At 36.1% G+C, this 18,722-nt stretch overlaps 1 protein-coding gene across 1 annotated transcript in view; it reads left to right on the top strand.

Moving 5' to 3' along the window:
* The window catches only part of TTC17 (tetratricopeptide repeat domain 17), a 56,498-nt gene that overhangs the window by 13,104 nt on the left and 24,672 nt on the right, over positions 1-18,722 (top strand). Inside the window, exons 2-16 of the mRNA XM_050337026.1 lie at positions 903-992; positions 2,468-2,637; positions 3,632-3,743; positions 4,838-4,969; positions 5,657-5,766; positions 6,043-6,187; positions 6,576-6,715; positions 6,978-7,138; positions 7,456-7,568; positions 8,496-8,636; positions 9,050-9,165; positions 9,398-9,572; positions 10,111-10,188; positions 12,393-12,617; positions 14,755-14,941. Coding sequence (XP_050192983.1) covers positions 903-992; positions 2,468-2,637; positions 3,632-3,743; positions 4,838-4,969; positions 5,657-5,766; positions 6,043-6,187; positions 6,576-6,715; positions 6,978-7,138; positions 7,456-7,568; positions 8,496-8,636; positions 9,050-9,165; positions 9,398-9,572; positions 10,111-10,188; positions 12,393-12,617; positions 14,755-14,941 — 2,095 coding nt within the window. The remainder of the gene's footprint in view (positions 1-902; positions 993-2,467; positions 2,638-3,631; positions 3,744-4,837; positions 4,970-5,656; positions 5,767-6,042; positions 6,188-6,575; positions 6,716-6,977; positions 7,139-7,455; positions 7,569-8,495; positions 8,637-9,049; positions 9,166-9,397; positions 9,573-10,110; positions 10,189-12,392; positions 12,618-14,754; positions 14,942-18,722) is intronic.

The raw sequence follows: 18,722 nt of genomic DNA, 5'->3' as shown, positions 1-18,722 counted from the left end.
GCAAACAAAAGGGAGTTACATGCTGTTCAACTCGTGAGTTTGGGTTAGCTCACAGCAGAGCCTGGTGGGCACCAGAGCTGGTGTGCAGCCAGTGTCCTGTTGTCACACTGACAGACTGAAGGAAAGGGGGCTGGAAGCCTGGAAGTGAGCCTTTCGTCTGTGCTGAGCTTTTGCATCGGTTCAGCTGCTGATCCACCTTCCTGACTGTAGTGACTTTCCCCCACCTGGTCACACAACAGGATTGATTTGGCATGAGGACAAGGCTGGTTTGTTTGGAGTGAAGTGCTGTGGCTTATTGAGCCCAGAGTGAGCCTGATGTGTAACTGCTCTTGTATGGGACGTACCTTTAATGCTGCTCTCTTGAGCTGTGAACTCCTGTGTGAAACTGTGGAAGTGCGGCATGGTCTTCTGTAACACAGCATTCAGTCTGTTCCTGATTCCCTCTTGATTTTGTTCTTTACTTATTAGTCCTGAAGGCAATAGAACTTAATGCTAGGCTGGTGTGTTAAATTAGTTGCACAGAGGAGTTGAAGCTGAAGTACTTTATGCCTATTGAGGCACACGGTAGAGAAATTTTAAAAGTTATAAAAGAAAATAACTTCTTGGACTGCAATCACAAGAAGTTATCTAGTATTTCAGCAGTAGTGTTGTGAGAAATTTACGTGCTTCTTATGCTTAGAACTCGTGTGCCTGAATAAACTAAACTTAAAGCGTGGTTTGAATTGGATTCTCAATAACTGTTTTTTGAAGTACAAATTTTAATTATGGATGTATTATGAATGCTGACTGGACAGAAGACCTTTGAACAGACAAACCTGTTGAACGAACGTAACTGCCTACTTTTTAAAATCACTGTAATTATGAGAATGTTTTACATGATGGACTGTTAAAATGTCTTGCAGGTGGATTCACCAATGAACTTGAGAAACCCTCATGATTTGGTAATACTAATGAGACAAGAAACAACAGTTAACTACCTCAAAGAACTGGAGGTAAAGCACAATATTAAGTACTAACTAATTTCTGAAAATACAGATTTTTTTTTTCCACAGTCTTTATAGTGATAGTTTTAGATGGGGAAAAGAATTCACTGTTGGCAAAATTCATCTTCAATGAAAGGATGAAGAATTCTTCAGAGATCAAGAATTTTTTGCCCCAAGTCTGCTTAACTGGTCTCCAGTTGAATCATTCTCTGTTGTTAACCATAAATCTTAACATTTTTAAGGAAAGTCATTCAGATACTAGATTCTGTTATATTGTATTTCAGAAGAGTACAGAGCAGATCACCTCTGTTTTTCTTAGGGCTCATTTGTTATTGCAAAAGGGTCTGAGACCATCCTTTTGAAAAGGGCCTTAATGAACTTTGAAGATAAAGTGAAGTTTAAATATAAAAGGGGTTAGGCAAGCAAACAGCTCACAGCCCTTCAGGCCATGCACTCCTTTCTCTCATGTGCCAGCTTTGGTTTTGTCAAATTAGCATAACAAGCTAACTGGAAAGTTAGATGAGCACCAGAGGTAGCTTTAGGTGAATGGAAGAAGTGGAAGAGAGCAATAGAAGCAGCACTGCCCCTTGAGTGACTGAATTCAGCTAGTCTTTCTCATCAAGGTATACTCTTTTTGTGGTGATGAACATTTTAGCTATGGGGCAGGGGTTTGGATTTGGAAGTTACTAATGTCCAACTTGCACATACAAATGACTTTCAGCAGAAGTTATATATTTTAAGTTCTTGTACAAGTTTCTATTACTGTTTTTATCTGTATTGTTGCATAGTAGCATGCAATCAAATGTGTGTGGCTAAAAATGCAATTTTTTTTTCTTATTATTTCACATGTATAGATCTGAAATTGAATGTGTTTTCAATTTGCACATCTAGGTGAGAATTAAATGCAGCTTGCTGTACTGGAACAGATCATTAATCTATATGATCTATACCTCTGAGCTTTATGGGGCAAAAGGTAGCTCATAAGGCACAGCATAAACTGAACTATGGAAATTAGTCTCAATTCTTGCATTTGCCTGCCACCTGAGTTGTACTTGGCACACTGAATGCTTAAGATGATGATTTTGTTTGCAGTCTCTAGTATTATTTCCATGAGGCCTTACAGTGAAGGAAAAGGGTCCAAATATTTAAAAGCTGACATACTGTTAGCAGTTATTTCTTCTTTTCCTAAATGGCCTACCATAAACTTGGAATTCTATTCACTCTCCTTTTAGGTAGAACATAAGAATAAGGGGCTGTTCAAGTTGTATTATCTCTAATGAAAGTATTTACATTCCATCCATATCCAAAAATATGCTACAGATGTTTTAAAAGATAGGAAAACTTTCCCAAAATTTAATGAGTTTTTTAGATTTTTTTCATATGAACTTTGTCTTGACGAAAAAGTTGTACTGTTGAACTCCTAGCAACTATAGAGTTTGCTTTCATCGGTATATATTCTTCTGTTTCCTTCTTTTTCCCTACAGAAACAGTTAGTTGCTCAAAAGATTCATATAGAGGAAAATGAGGACAGAGACACAGGGCTGGAACAAAGGCATAACAAAGAGGATCCAGACTGCATTAAAGCAAAGGTGCCCCTGGGGGACCTAGATCTGTACGATGGCACATACATCACGTTAGAGAGCAAAGATATCCGGTAATAAGATGCTTTATATCCTAAGATTTTTACTGAATGCAAAAAAAAAAAAAAAAATACCTCTAAATTAAAAATAACAATACTAGCACTGACTGATCTTTAGATGACAGTTGTTTTATTTTTTTGCATTACTGTGGAATAAAATTGAAACATCTGCTACTAGTTGTGAACAGTTACAACACAGTTTCTCTCCAACTGTCCATGTTAGCCTTACCCTGAAACTCTTCTTTTCTTCTTTTCTCTTCTGAGTTCTACCACTGTTACTATGTACTGATATGACCAGACATGCAAATTAAAGTGAAATGCATCATGTAGAAACTAGTTGAATTTGAGTGTGCTTTCAGTGTTTGAGCTAGACACACTTATTTTAGTGGGAACAGTCTTGACTTAAATTTGAATGAAATTCAGTTGATTACTAAGCTGTTGAACCTTCTGGTCATATTTTGTCCCCTTTGTTTAGAAACTGAAGGATGAGCAGACAGTCTGCTTGACATTTGACTTCATTGGTAATTCATCTGCAGGGCTCACTGTTTTGATTTTGTAGTTTTATTTTTTTAACATAGTCATATGCGTACTTGAAGTGGGAAAAGATCAGTTTTATTCTCATATACCTTCATTTGGACTTCCCACTAATATTTGGGATTGGTTTGTTTGTTTCAATGGAAGTCTTCTAATCTGCATGCATTGCCTTTGGCCTGGCAGATAGATCCTTAATCATAGCAGCGATACACTAGGTTGACTCTTACACATTTTGGAGGCTATCCAAATGTTGATATTTTGTCTAAAGCCAACAAATTTTTTTGCTTTATCCTATAGTGATGACATCCTGGTACAACCAAAATCTCGGAAGACAGCGAATGTAGTCTTAATGTGCTCAAATAGTGGATTTTTGTAATGATTAAATTAGAGTACTCTCTCTGTCAACTGCAGTACTGTTTCTTATGAACTTCAGCAATATTTTAATCTGGAGTCTGTTGTGTTATTATGTCTTTAGCCCTGAAGACTATATAGACACAAAGTCCCCAGTGCCTCCAGACCTGCAGCAGCCAGACTGTACAAAAGTTCTAGATCTTCCATACAGTATTCATGCTTTTCAGCACTTACGGGTAAGTGAGCAAATGCAAGTATATGTTTTTTCCTCATTAGGAAGAGGAATAGAAAGCCCTTACTGGTAGTTCTCAGTCAAAGTTACAAGGTATTGTAATCTTTCAAGACTGTTTCACAAAGTTGTACCTTGTTGAAACAAGACTGTTTCACAAAGTTGTACCTTGATTAAAGTACCTGCTTATAGGTGGACAATTTTATCAGATTTAAACACTTTCTCTTTTATTATTTTTTACCTTATTTTAGAGGACATTTTTTGGAAAATGGAGTATTTTGTGTTCATAACACATTTCATCAGCAAATTGGTAGTTTTCACTGGAACTACTACTAACTTGTGAATTGTTTCCCCAGCTGAAAATTGGACAGTGCTGAGCAGGGTTGTTTAAATGTATGAAGATGCAGGGTCAGAAAATGGTTTGCAGGTTTGTTGTTAGTTCCTGGCATACTTGACCGCCAAACCCTAACCCAGATGGTGAGATAACTGTTCTTTCAGCTGCTTTAGGAAAGCTACAGTGGAAGAGTGGTGCAAAAATTGGTTTTGTGAACAGTATGATATGAGCAAATTTTCTAATGCAGATGCAGCTTTAGCACTTATATCTTGATATTTATTTTGTAACAAGTCTTTTTATCTACAAATAAGGATTTTCTTACAGAAAGAAAAAGGAAGTGAAGTCTTATTACCTTTGTTCTTGGGTCTGGATGTATTTTTGAAACAAGGACATTTATTCTTGGGTAGGGAAGAAAGAGAAGAAGTGTAGAGATACTTTTCATTGTGTGCATGTAACCTGATAAACATGATTTAAGTGCTTCAGTGGAAATCAGTAGCTGCTGAATACACAGTACTACCAGAAGTGAGTACTTCTTCTGTAGCACTCACAAGCAGAGGCTGCTTTTTACTGCTTCTAATATTTGCTTATCTGACATACTCATAGTCTGTCAGAGGTGAAATTATTTTTTCAATTGCCAAAGATCCTGAAAGGATGATAAGATTATAATTAACCAAGCTGTACATTTTCCTGGGAGTCACGCTTTTGTTTATCTTTCTCGACTCTTAGTTAGAGTGTCAGCAAATACCTGTATTCAATTTTTATTTCAGGGTGTCCAAGAAAGAGTTAATCTTTCTGCACCGCTGTTACCTAAAGAAGATCCAATCTTCACATACTTATCACGGAGGCTGGGAAGAAGTATAGAGGAAATAGGTCATCGTATTTATGAGGGGCTAATGAAGGTATGAAACTGAAATCTTACTGTATGCACAAAAAAAGTGCTAGAAAGGTCTCAGAAGATTACAGACACCTCATACATGCGATCAGATCCAGTACTAGCTTTGTACATGTATTTTTTGTTTACATTTCAGTTTCGAAAAGGAGACTAAAACCTAGTCAAGCAGAGATAGGAGAAAGCATCAGCAAAACCAGTAAATAAATACTTATTGTCATCTTTATTGACTTATGTAGTTATGTTGTCTGGCAAGCCACATTCGTTGCTCTGTCAAGATAATAAGGGCTTTTAAACAAAAATACAGGTACTTAAAAGAATGAAGAAGAAACAACAGTCCTCAAAAGTGTATATTTTTATTAAATGCCTTCCTGCAAAATCTAGGAATTCTCATTGAACCCCATTAAGCTACTGATGCTCAAACTACTGTCACCTCTCATTTAATCTCATTTAGAATTTTTACCTGCCTGAAGGGCAGAAGTTGTGTTTCTTTAATACGTTAGTATGCTAGTTCATTGTTCCTAAACAGTCACAACTATTGCCAAAATGGCAGCTTTCCAGGGGAAGAGAATAACTTAGAGCAGCTGAGCACCAACTTGGTGCTCATCTTTTAATCCCATAGTAATTAAAACCCTGATTAACCTTTTAGTTCATGCTTTAGTAGTTAGTACGGTTCATGTGTTTCTCTTTACTGCAGAACTCTTCTTCCTGGGTACTCTATAATATGGCTTCTTTTTACTGGCGAATAAAGAATGAGCCATACCAAGTAGTGGAATGTGCCATGCGTGCCCTTCATTTTTCTTCAAGGTAAGAATTGCTAATAAGGATTTCTTTTCAGATGGCTTTTCTAGTTATCCTGATTAGTAAACAGGTTTTAGTTTCTAAGACTGTATCCTAGGGAATAATCCATGTTACTTGTTCTTGGCCTCTGTGTGCTATACTAGGCATATATATAGTTGAGATATTTTTCTCAAATGAGATATTTTAATGTGTGACTGGCAACTGACTGTCCTTATGCATGATTCTTAAACAGTTTGACCCTCCTTTAATGTGCATTTTTGCTTCTTTTTTGTATTGTTTTAGGCAAAATAAAGATATTGCACTGGTAAATTTGGCAAATATTCTGCACCGGGCTCACTTCTCTGCAGATGCAGCTATTGTGGTTCATGCAGCTCTGGATTACAGTGACTTCTTTACCAGCTATTACACTTTGGGAAATATATACGCAGTAAGTATGATCTTTATTTTTTAAGACTTGAAGAAAATGGAATAGTATTTAATCTTTTTTGTTTGACTTGTAACACTTTACTCTTTTACAGTGTGTCTTGAATTCCACATGCATTTCATGCTTAGTGTTTAAGATTCTGTCAAGATACGTTTATCCAAAAGTATCTTTCAGCAAATTTTTTTTCCTGGAAATAAATTCCATGAAAATTCTACTGCAGTCTTTCTTTAACAGCTGAAGTGGCTTGAATGTGAGAAATGACAGGCTGCTTGTTACCATAAATTAAAATTCAAGTTAAGGATTTCTTTAAAAATTTTCTTTAAAAATTGAATATTTTTTATTAAATATTACTGAACAATGGCTAATTCTCTCTCTCTTGATCATTCTTCAGATGCTTGGAGAGTACAACCACTCAGTCCTGTGTTATGATCATGCTCTACAGGCCAAACCAGGGTTTGAGCAAGCGGTAAAAAGGAAGCATGCTGTCTTATGTCAGCAAAAACTTGAGCAAAAATTGGAAGCCCAGCATAGGTAACTAAAGCATATCCCAGTGGCAATGCATACAATCCAACTTCTCTTCTTCTCTTGCAGCAACTATGTGCATTTCAAGGATTTTCAACTTTCTGTATTTCTTTGACTATGCAGCAGAATTAAACATAAGAATACTATATAACAGCATAAGAATACTTACAATAATATAAGAAATGCAACATTGAAAATGTGCAACAGGGTAGGAAAAGCTGATATTCTAGAAAGCATTCAAATAAATCTTTTCGCTTGTTTAATTTTCAAGATCACTTCAGCGAACATTAAATGAATTAAAGGAATATCAGAAGCAGCATGACCATTACCTTAGGCAACAAGATGTTTTAGACAAGTACAAACTCATCCAGGAGGAACAAATCTTGAGGAACATCATTCACGAGACACAGATGGCAAAAGAAGCTCAACTAGGTACAACTTTTTTAGTGTTCATGCTCATTAAAGTAATGAAGTATTGCACATATTCAAATTATGTCAGGACATAACTTCCATAGGTATTAAGATGGCCCTGAGTCGCTGCTGTGTTTTGCTTATTAAAGCAAGAGATTGCAGCATGTTCTTGAACTGGGATTTTTTTTGGGTCTTTTGAAGCTGGAGGTTCCCCTGGGCTGATGAAGTAAATAAAAAGGGATTGACTGAACTGGGGGCAGAGGGGTTGACTCTGTGCTGTCTTTGTCTCCTCAGAAACCATACTTACGTAGTATAAAAAAGTGTTCTGTGCTCTGCAGGGAACCATCAGATTTGTAGACTGGGCAACCAGCAGCATAGCTTGCACTGCCAGTGGGACCAGCCTGTTCGTTATCACCGCGGAGACATTTTTGAAAATGTCGAATATGTTCAGGTTTGCCTGTGAATTGATACCACCGCTTTAAGTTGCATCGCACTTGCCGTATTAGCAAAATAATTCCTTTTTTTTTTTTCAGGCTTGACAAAGAGGGTACTTTTTGAGTGTGGTAATTATATTGCGAAATCATTTAGTGTCTTTCCAGAATGTTGTATAAAGTATTTTAATACTAGTTTATTTGCAATTAATACAAACTGAGGTTGACTGTGAATTGTAGAAATATACAGAAATACAGATTTATTGTACAGGGCTTTGTTTTACTTGGAAAAGAAAACTATTAGAATTATTTGAATTTAAAAACTTCATTTTAGTCCAAAGTCTTAGCTTCCTATGATTGCACAAAAGAAATTTGATACAAGAGTACTGAGAAGTTTTGGAAGCAAGATGTATACCAGTACTGAAAATGCAGAATGACAGCCACTCAAGCAACATCTCTGCTCTATTAGAACTACAGATAAAGAGTATGGTTTCAGTTATTTTGCAATGTGGAATATGTTCTGGAGTTTCCCCTTAACTAGTTTAAAAAACAGGAATAATTATTTTTAATTATGTTGTTTTCTTCTTGGTTGTTTTTCCTACTATAGTAATTATAAAATCAGATTATCAAGATAATTCTGAAAGCCATGAGTCTTAGTAACTCTGACTTGAACTCAAGCTATTTGATCTAGATAAGTAGATTTTGTTTCTTCTCTGTTTGCACTAGTGTTTTCACTGTTGACTTATTTACAACATGAATATTACTTTTCCATGGTGTGAGTAGATCATGAGACTTAGATTTCTTTTTTTTTTTCTGCTACCCAAGTTTCAGCTCATCAGTGAGGCTTAACTACATAAATGGTGTGGGGAAAAAATAATGTGCAGAAATTCAGTCAGTAAGGTACCATTTCTTTTCTTTATTAAATGTTGTTTTTCTATTGTTTCTAGTTTGGTGAAGACTCCTCAACTTCTAGTATGACATCCATGAATTTGGATCTTCATGCAAACCAAAGCATTCACAGCCAGTCCTTGCAGTCTTCCCCTGTTGCTCGTTCTGTTGTTTCAGTGTGGAGCGTAGAATCCAGCAGAGTGAGTGAACAGTAGATAGGCTTTGCCCTTACAAAGAGGAATGGTGAAAGTGAAATTCTCCTTGTTTATGAAACTTCGTAGCATTTAGGCTACAGTTTTGATTTGTGGAGAATGTAACATTCTGAATTTCATCAACATAAAAGTATCTCTCTAGTTTCTCTGTACTAGTTTCCCATCCTTTGAAACTTCTACAGCACAGAGGGAGTTGTTCTGTAAACATCTGCTGTAAGTAAAGCTGTACAGCTGAGTAAAGAGAGAAATTTGAACTGCTGATATGCAAAAAAAAGATGGAAAAATAATAGTTGTAAAGATTTTTTTTTTCTTCAGACTGTTCCTTGTATTCTTATTAGCTTGTTAATTAGAATATTAAAAATGTTGAGAAAATAGTAAAATCTATTTCCTTTTTCCCTTAGGACAAACAGCACATTCTGTGGCCTCAGCGATCAGAATGCATTAAATCTTTCCCCAAAATTCCTGACCCAGAAGAACTGCCAACTTATTTCTTACCTCCAGAAAATAGGGGATTCAGGCAAGTGTTGATTTTTAAAAACTGTATTTGTAAATTTTCACACTAATACCTTAATGAATATTTTCTTCCTGGAGAGGATGGATGCAATTAGTAATCATCAGCACAGATGTGCTCAGACTTCTTTCTGGCCGTTCCCCAGAAGGAAGGCATTTTCCTTGATTGTTGTATTTTGTTTATACACAATTACAGGCAGCACACGCTGTTAATTTGTCTTGGTTCTCCTTATTGCTAGGATCCATCCAATCCTGAGTGTCCCGAGAGATACTGTTGAGCATGGAGAAACACAGGCACCAGATTGTTCTTCCATTACTGATGCTCGTAACAATGAATCTCTAAACATACTGGTCAAGGAACTAGACACTAATCTAGATTTGAAATTCAGGATGCCAGATGATCGAGCAAGACAAGTAAGAGATGTTATCTTGTTGGTTCTCTTCTGTTATAAAATTCTCCTCTTCCTTGCCTTAAAAATCTTACACAAAACATGAAAGATTCTGATATTTAAAGGATTCCTTGTTATCATAAGGTAATCAATATTTACGAAAAAGATGAGCAAGTGCTTTCTAATAGAAATGGAGAAAGGGAGAGCTTGTCTGACTTTTTCAGATGCTGACCAAAAGCACATAAAATAGGAAATACAATTTACTATTTGCAATTTATAAATCTTTTAAGAGTTGCTTGACATGATTCATCTTCTTGGGGTGTCTAAGAACTGTATTCTACAACATTGGTAACTCAAGGCTGCAACAAGTCCTTCATATTGCATTATGAAGATTAGCTGATTGAAGTGTTGTGTTCACATCCTCTGTTTGAAACAGTATCCTTTTCTTCACTTTGCTAAAGGGAAGACTTAAAGAAGCAAGACTTGAATGGCCCATGTTTATGTAGACTGTAAAATTTATTCAGTTGTTTGGGGAGGAAAAAAAAAAAATCTTTGTGTTTCAGGTTTTGCATTCTCGTATCAACAATGAATCTATTACACAAGCGAAGATAGGAATGTTTCTAGATCATGCCATGAAAAAGGTATGTCAAGTTGTTGAATGAGATAAATTCAGAATTCTTACCTGAGGCTTGTTTCTATACTCTTAAAGTAGTCAGTCAGTCAGTGACATATAAGGAATAAGTTTATTTGCTGTCTGTAAGTGAGATGAAACTAGCTTAAAAATCCATGTTTACAAGTAAGGCACAAACATATATAGAAGTATCTCAATTAGCTTAATGTAGACCAAACAGCCCTGTAGTTACTTGTTCTTGTTACAACCGCAGGACACAGAACAGTGATATATTAGCTAATTCTGGCAGACATTTGCTTAATTGAGAGAAATAGCTTGCAACTACTCCTCATGTCACCGCTCCCTCCCTACCTGCTTTTGCTCTTCCTCCTCCTTCCCACTACCCTGCTTTCCCCCCTACTCTCCCTCCAAAGAAACCAACCCTCTGTCAATCTTCTGTCAGGATAATTAGCACTCTGGAGCAAAGAATGTACATCTGTATAACACCCTGTGGAGTGCCACCTCCATCTTGCGTGGGGCCTTTGAGAGTCATCACAAGTCAAATGACAAGGAAGCATTGAGATATAGACGTTGACTCTTTTTGACTTGTCAAGCTAATATTTCTCAATTTAACTTTCTTGTAGAAGTTGTGTCAAGGCAATATATATATGTATATTTTTTTAGTCTGAAATCGGTACTTTTTACTATGTGCATCTGTCTCACCCAGAAGAAAAATTATCAGTATGAGTTGATTCCTATTATTATGTTGTGCAGAACAGCCCTATAAGTGTTGTCTTATGGTACAGTGCATGGGTATTTTGGTTTTAACTGTAGTATTCTGTTGCTCTCATGCTAAGAACCTGAATTCCTCAGTCATTTAGATGCTGGTGTAAGAACAGTGTTGTATATCATGCCTGTTCTGCTAATGATAAACTCCTTAGAACAGGAAGGCCACAGCTGGTGTCTTTGTATTGGGAAAGACAAAATGCTAATAACTTGCTGAGGATTTAGTTAAAAAGAGGACATTGAGACCTGTGTATGGAGTGTAATTCAGTGAGGAGTTTGGAATGAATAACATGTAAGTAATGTTATGTATGTGCATTACAAAATAGGGATCATAAATACTCTTAAAATTATAGATTATGTAAGGTACTCAAAACAAAGAATAATATTTCCTATTGATATCTTCCAGTTCATCTAGAACCAAATAGTAAGAACCCTCCTGTGTGAGGGTGTTTTTTCAAACCTGGAACAAAATCTTCTTACTGATTAACTTTTCAACACAGTTTTACTGTTATGCCAGCTGCATTGTATTGGTGCAATACTACTGTAAAGATCCTTATCTGTTTTGCTTCCTTAATTCTAGCTGCATGTTTCCTGTTCATGCACGCATTTGGGCTTCAGACATGTAGGTTGGACTGGACATTAATTTCAGTTGTTGCTTTTATTCTGTAAACTCTTTGTACAGAATTGGGTAATACGTAATGCTGAAAATATTAAAAACTAGAACATGTTTCTAAATAATTTGAAAGTGCATCTGAAAGTGGATGTTTTACCTACCTCTGTTCACCTGCCAGGATTTTAAAATTTTACTATTTCTCCTCTGGGGTGTTTGTTTTTTCTGTTATAGGTGAAAGAGGAGGATGGAACACTCAGAGGTGTATTTGACACTTCTTCCGTTCTTTCACCTACCCTCGCTTATTGCTTACTATTTTATAGTCTTTCAGTAGTATCTAATGCATGTCAGTTGTCAACTTTGATAAGACAAACAGATAACTAAGTCTAAGAAAAATACAACTCTGAAACCTTAAATTGTCAGGGAAAGGTCAGGATATGCCTGACCTTCAAATTGCAACATTTCTACATAGATTTGTGTTAGTATAATTTTAAGACTCTGAAGTGGCTCACAAATGTTTCTTCCTGAAGTGAGCAGACCATTATCACTAGTATATTTGAAGGGATTTTGTGGTCAATATATAAGGCAGTCATATGAGTACAGTGTTAGCAACAGCTACTACTAAATTACAGTTCAGATTGTAAATGGTGTCAATTTGAGTAGAATAGAGTGGATTGAATAATTTGCTAGCAAACACAACAAAGTCTAATTTGCATGTAGTTAATAAGATAGTATGCAAAGTTGAGTTCTGTTTGCTTCTTACTAAATAGCAAGCAATTCTGTCTTCCCGAGACACCTTTTTGTGGGTGTTTTTATCCTTTTCCCTGACTCTCCTTTAGCCAGAAGATCCTCTATGGCTTGTGCTTAATGAAGCTGGATTGTACTGGCGTGCAGTTGGAAATAGCACCTTTGCTATCACCTGTTTGCAAAAAGCATATAATTTGGCTCCACATGAGTATCAGGACATCCCTCTGGTCAATCTTGCTAACCTCTTGTTTCATTATGGTCTTCATTTGGATGCCAGCAGACTCCTGCTGAAGGCTTTAGCCATCAATGCCTCTGAGGTAAGATGATGTGGTTTGTGTTTGTTCAGCAGTTGAATGTGTTTTCCTTCATTATTTTCTAAATATATGTTACTTGTGCTTACTTACCTGTGCATGGATTTCAACTCCCAGCTTGTGATTTGCAACAGATGTTAATTTTCATTTAAATTCTTGATCGCACCAGGGTGATGCTGATTGCTGAGAGTATAAACATCTAGAGAAGTTCCTGTAAATCAGTGACAGACTTTTAGCCTCCCAAAACCTGTATTATCAGCAGTGCCTCCAAGGATTTAATCCTGGTGTCTGGTAACATTTTTATCTAAAACAGAGATCCGTAATGCTGTCAACATTGTATCTTGATTCCTTAAAGTAGCACATATGTCACCAAGATCTTTTACTGTATAGACATCTTTCTGTGACACTTGACTTTTTATCGCTGCTGCTTTATTTGTCCGCAGATTTTGTCGTAGAGAAATATCTGTGTTCTAGTTGCTTGATGGCTTTACTTCCAACCATAGATTCAAACCAGGTTTTTGTATTTCTGAACAGTAACATAAACATTTTGTATGTTGTCACATATGTCATATAGACAGTTTCTGTATAAACTGTTTGAACTCCTGGACTGGCCACAACAACTGTGAGAAGGAAGGGAACGGGGTGTGGCATAGTGGGGGGCAGCTTCCTTCCTCTAGCAGGCCATCTTGGTCTTAGATTTGAGATGCTTCAGTAAGAATTTCAAGTGACTTTTTCCTGTGCTCTATAGTTAGATTAACAGAGCTTAAACCTGCTAGGCCACCAGTCACCTAGCACATAAAAAAGCTAAAAACAGAATAAGCTTTTTCAATATAGCATTCAGGAAAAAGTTTTCAAATGTTGGAAAGGAATCTAGCATATTTGGGTGGAGTGCAAAAGGGAAGTACAGAGAGAACTTGAATGATATGCCTTAAGAAGAACACTTGAAAGCACAGCCTTGGAGGGGAAGAGCCTAGGGATCCTTAGGACCATGCTGTGTGAGCAGGGCTTTTATTCAAAAATATTAGCGAATCCTACCTCATTACAGTAATGCCTGCTCCTGTTTTTTTCAGATGTACTCAGTCCTGTAATACCTATTGTACCAAAAAAACTAGCAGACTTTACTCTTGAATAGTATTTCCTGGAATATAGTGTAAAGTAAATACAAATTAAAATTAATTACAGCTACAGGGAGTGAAGAATGTGCTATATTAGCAAAAGCTGTTAAAAAGAAAGATCCTGTTGCTCAGCTTGCACTGTTTTCTGAATGCTGTTTAATAATACAAACTAAGATGAGTTTGAAAAATCTTAAGTTACTGATCAGACTCCACATTTTTAGACAATGTAAAACTACTTGAGTGGGAAAAATGACTGCTAAATTACAGTACTATAGTTCGTTATTCTAGCATTATACTGTTAATTGCAGTAAATTACTTCATGCAAGCAAAAGACTTTTCAGTCAACAAACAAAATCTAGTGCTTTACTGTGTGCCTGTGTTAAAGTGCTAATTAAGTTCTACCCGTGTGAAAAAGGTGGTTATAATCCTTACTGCTTAAAAAATACATATTTTAGCAAGACTACCCAAAAGCAGTGGACAAAATTACTGTTTAATAAAGTATTGAAAGGCATGAATGTGTAGTGCTAAGCTAGTGTGACATTGATGTTTGCAGTAACCTAGTTCTTCTGAGGTAAATCTGAACACTCTTGACAAATAAAGTGGATCTGTCCTGCTAGAACACTAGGAATATTTTTACTTTTTTTTTGACTTTTAATCATTATAAACTGTCTTCAAGCATTTAAGCATTTCAGTTTAGTACTCTATGCAGTAAGCATTATGTTGCTGATTGTTATAAGTAAGTATTTAATGCTTCGTTTCAGTTTTTGTGTGTATTTAACAGCTGGGTTTTTATTGTAGGAAGACGGAATTCTTAATATAACCCTATGTCAAAACAACTTTTGTTTAGCACCAATGCATCAAGCTGTTAGTTCTCCATTTGAAGAAAAGGCAGTCCCTGTTTAAGAAGTTTTCTAAATTCTTTCTAGCCAAGTTTGGGAGGGTGTGGATTGACAAGGGTTTTTCTTATCAGCTTTCGACCTTAAACAGTGAACATACTTATGCTGGGTGCGTTGCTTTTCTCTTTACAGCCCCTGACTTTTTTGAGCCTAGGAAACACATACCTGGCTCTGAACAACATAAGTGGAGCCCTGCAAGCCTTCAGACATGCACTGAATTTGACAACCAAGTGCTTGGAATGCGAAAGCAGCCTGAAGATGATCCGTTGTTTGCAGTTTTATCCTTTTCTGTACAACATCACCTCATCTGTGTGCAGTGGTAAGCAACTGCTGAAGGATGGACCACAAGTCAAATAATGCCTATTTGCTTTGGGTGTTGCACGCTTTTTTCCAAGGATCCATCCTTTTGTTTTACAGTGCTTTCTACCTTTAAGGATCAAGGTTGAGGGAATGCTTTTAATGGAGAAGTTATAGTCCATTGAATAATTGCTAGAGGATGACTTCTTAAATATCTAGAGGGCTTCCACTGAGTTCAGATTACTTCCTGAGTGTGTCAGTAATACCTTTACAACCTCATCAATGTCTTACTTGTAAACGAGGCATCCTTCATTCAGTATCTATAGAAATGCACAGCTTCTATTGCTAAGCTACTCAACAACCCCTTTGTACATCACTTCAAAATTTACAGATAGGTGGATTTGTTTTCCTAAAGCTGAAGAATTTGGTGAACGGTGGTTTAGTTTTAATTCATATCCTTTCAGTGTGTTCAGTACTTTGGCTGTCATATTCTGGTGTTCAGTTTTTAAGGAATAGACTATATTGTGTCAACATTTTTTTACTGATATGGGACCTGTGGTCACTGCTCTTAACCCTCAAAAATCTGTAAGAAGAATGACTGAATGTAATCTCTTTTTAAAATATTTCAATTTGAATGCTTTATTGTCATTAGTGGCTACTTGTATTTAAAAAAATGTTAGGTTTTGGAGATGGATCCTTTCATTTTAGTCAATCCCACTGAATATTTTCAATATTTTGTCTGTACTTGCATATGGCTAATATGCTGCTCATGAGCAATCTTGAAGAACATCTATTAATATATTTTATAATCCTCTCTCTCTCTCAAATTGTTACTAAGATATCTTTCCGTCTAATCTTCATTTTTAAATTAAAACCTTACCAGATAAATGCTTCTGATTTTTCATATTGCTAGAACTTCCTCTGAGGTTTTTTTTTAATTCCATCTCCATTTTAATGCCATTAATTTTTAATTAACTCCATCCAGTGAAAAGACATGGAGAAACCTCCTCTGAGTTAGCATCTAGAATTGTGTTATCTAAACATAGATTAGAGGCTGTCATGTCTCCTGGTAAAGTATGCTGTGCCATTGTACATGATGCCATTGTAGGTGAAATTTCAGGACTAGGCCATTAGAATACTACTGTTTATGGCCTTAAGCATTTTGCTGTGATTGACAGTACATCAGTCGTGTGAGAAATGAATGCTGTTTGGATACATGTATTGTAGCAAGTGGTGTTACAGCCCGACTGATGGGACTCTCTCTTGCTGATGCTCACAATGTCAACTCCTCCATATGCTGGTGCCTCACAATGAATCTCTTAACTTCAGATTGCCCTTCTTATAAAAATCCTAGTAGATACTGTAAGCAGTAATGGAACTTGCACATTTCATCACAAGACACTTTCACTGTTCTCTGGAAAAAAAAAATCAATGTTTGTTTACTTTTAATTAAGATCTTCTTTAAAAATGTCTGTAACACAAAAGGTTAGTTACTCCCACCACCAAATCTTAGTGATAGCTACTTTATTTTGAAGGTAAGCAGAAAGTAATTTAAAAGTGTATTCACAAAACCAAGACAGTAAATAAGCAATGTCTGTATCTGAACTCCAAAGTGACATCTTTCTTTTGTTTTGTATGCTTTTCTTTCTTAAACTTGTCTTAATCTGTTTTGGTTGATTCTTGACTGCTGTTAGCGTTGGTTCCTGTTCTAGGATGTTCATTTTGAGGTCAGCTGTTGCTGCATATGCTGTTTAGGAAGTTTCTGTTTCTTGAATGTGAGGGAGAACCCCTATCAAAAGTGCTTCTGAGAAAAGTGTTATCTTTCCTTTTTTTGCTACCTTAGCCACAGGTTAACAGAGTGAGCATGAATATATTCATCTGGTACACTGATGTTTGGTTTTGTTTGTTAATGAATCTGTAAAGATGCAAAATCAAGAGGCAGCTGAATATGCCTTAGCTTGTTAATTTGCTCATTAAATTTCAGTGTTCCACTAGTTAAGTATTTTACTCTGTATTTATTTACCTTTTTCTGGGACTCTTCTTAATATTTCTTTTTCTCATTTTTATTTATACTATTCTTTAGGTCATCTTTTGTCTGAGTGCAAGAAACCTGAAAGTACGAACCTGACAAATAGTGTAAATGTTCTTTGTACATTCTTGTGCAGAGTGTAAAATAAACATACTGGTTAATTCAACCTTGATGATGATTTGTGGTTTAGAGTCAAAACTCAAAAAATGGAGAGGTAGATGTGCTTATCTTATTTTCATAAGGTTTGGGGAAATATTTTTTTTCCCCACCATAAACTTCAGCTGACTCAAGAGGAACCTTGACAGGCTGTATGAAAGTGAGGTTAAGTCTCCAAAGCCAGCATTATTTCAAGAATGCATACTCAGAAATCACACTTCGCACTTAAAAGTATCCTGAAATATTGGAAATCCACTGTTCATCCTTCAGTCCAAAGAAAACAATTGAAAAGAGATTGTAAGTCTGAATTTTGACTTTCCATTCTAAAGCAATAGTATATACAATTATTCAACCACTGCATGGAACCTAAAAAATGCAAACTGTTTAGATGCTAATATTTGACACTATTTGTTGCATTTACAACATTTTTTAAAGTGTTAATATCACATAGAAGATTCATAAAGCAACATAATCTGTTATTGTTTAACACCATGACAGACTGGAAGGTACATTTTGATGACAAGGTGCAAACTGAACACTACTTTGACACATCTTTCTGAATAGGATAGAGCTAATGAAGCACAATCATAAATACATCGATCAAATGCTTGATAATCGCAGTATCACTGGATTATTACTTCAGGAGTTTCTCACAGCCTTTCAGATTATGTGTTGGTGCTTGGGGACATCTGATATTGAATTAGTTTGTCCTCTTGTTATTATGCACTTGATGGCATGTCATAACTATTTATATCCTTTGAGATGGATATGTTATACTAAAAAACTTATGAAGAAATTAGAATATCAAATGTTTTCTCTGGTTTAGTATTTTGTTTTGATAAGCATTCATTCAGTATTTCTGAAAGTAACAGCAATAGGGTTGCCTGTGCTTTGGGTTGTAGGCCCATGTGATAGCTGTGTTTTTGCTTCGCCTGTCAAAAGCCTCTGTTCATGAGAACTGAACTAACTAGCGAGACACGGGATTCCTTGCTCTGCTGCCGTGAACCATGGGCAGAATCCAGCAAATGGTCAGTGGGAATTATATGCTAGCATGGGATGGAATATGGGATCAAAAATCGGAACTTATGGTCTGATTTTTGATTACAGTATGTGCTTGGTGTTTTTTTCAAATAGGTGAAATAGGCATTTTCTCAAGCATGTTGGGACGTTTGCTGTTAGAACAGGAGTTTGGAAGTGTGACACACTAATGCTGATTTCTTGAATGCTTGCTTATGTGCTCCTGTCTGTACTGCTGCCTGGTACTTTTTTTAGTAATTTATCTCCATTCTAGGTAAAAATTTATATTTCAAACCCAAATCACTTTGTGCGTGTGAGAACAGGAATTAAAAACCATACCAACATTTTTCTATTTAACTTTTGCCTCCTATATTCGAGTTTATATAAATGTTTGTTTTCATTGTAAAAGAATTTCTAAATCTACAGAGGTTTTGGGTAGGGTTTTTTCTTATGGAGGAGGTGTGTGAAGTGTCCAAAACTATTACAGCACTATCATCTGTGACATGTATTTTAGGCAATTGCAGGAGTTCAGTCAGTTGCATCTAATGCAGATGCTGTACAGCAGCGGGTCACATACTATCTTATTCCCAAATACCTGAGA

This window comes from Myiozetetes cayanensis, unplaced genomic scaffold (assembly GCF_022539395.1).
Source record: "Myiozetetes cayanensis isolate MyiCay16 unplaced genomic scaffold, myiCay2020 scf6-25, whole genome shotgun sequence".
NCBI lineage: Eukaryota > Metazoa > Chordata > Aves > Passeriformes > Tyrannidae > Myiozetetes > Myiozetetes cayanensis.
The sequence above is the reverse complement of the archived record's forward strand: the minus strand, read 5'-3'. Positions and strand labels throughout refer to the sequence as shown.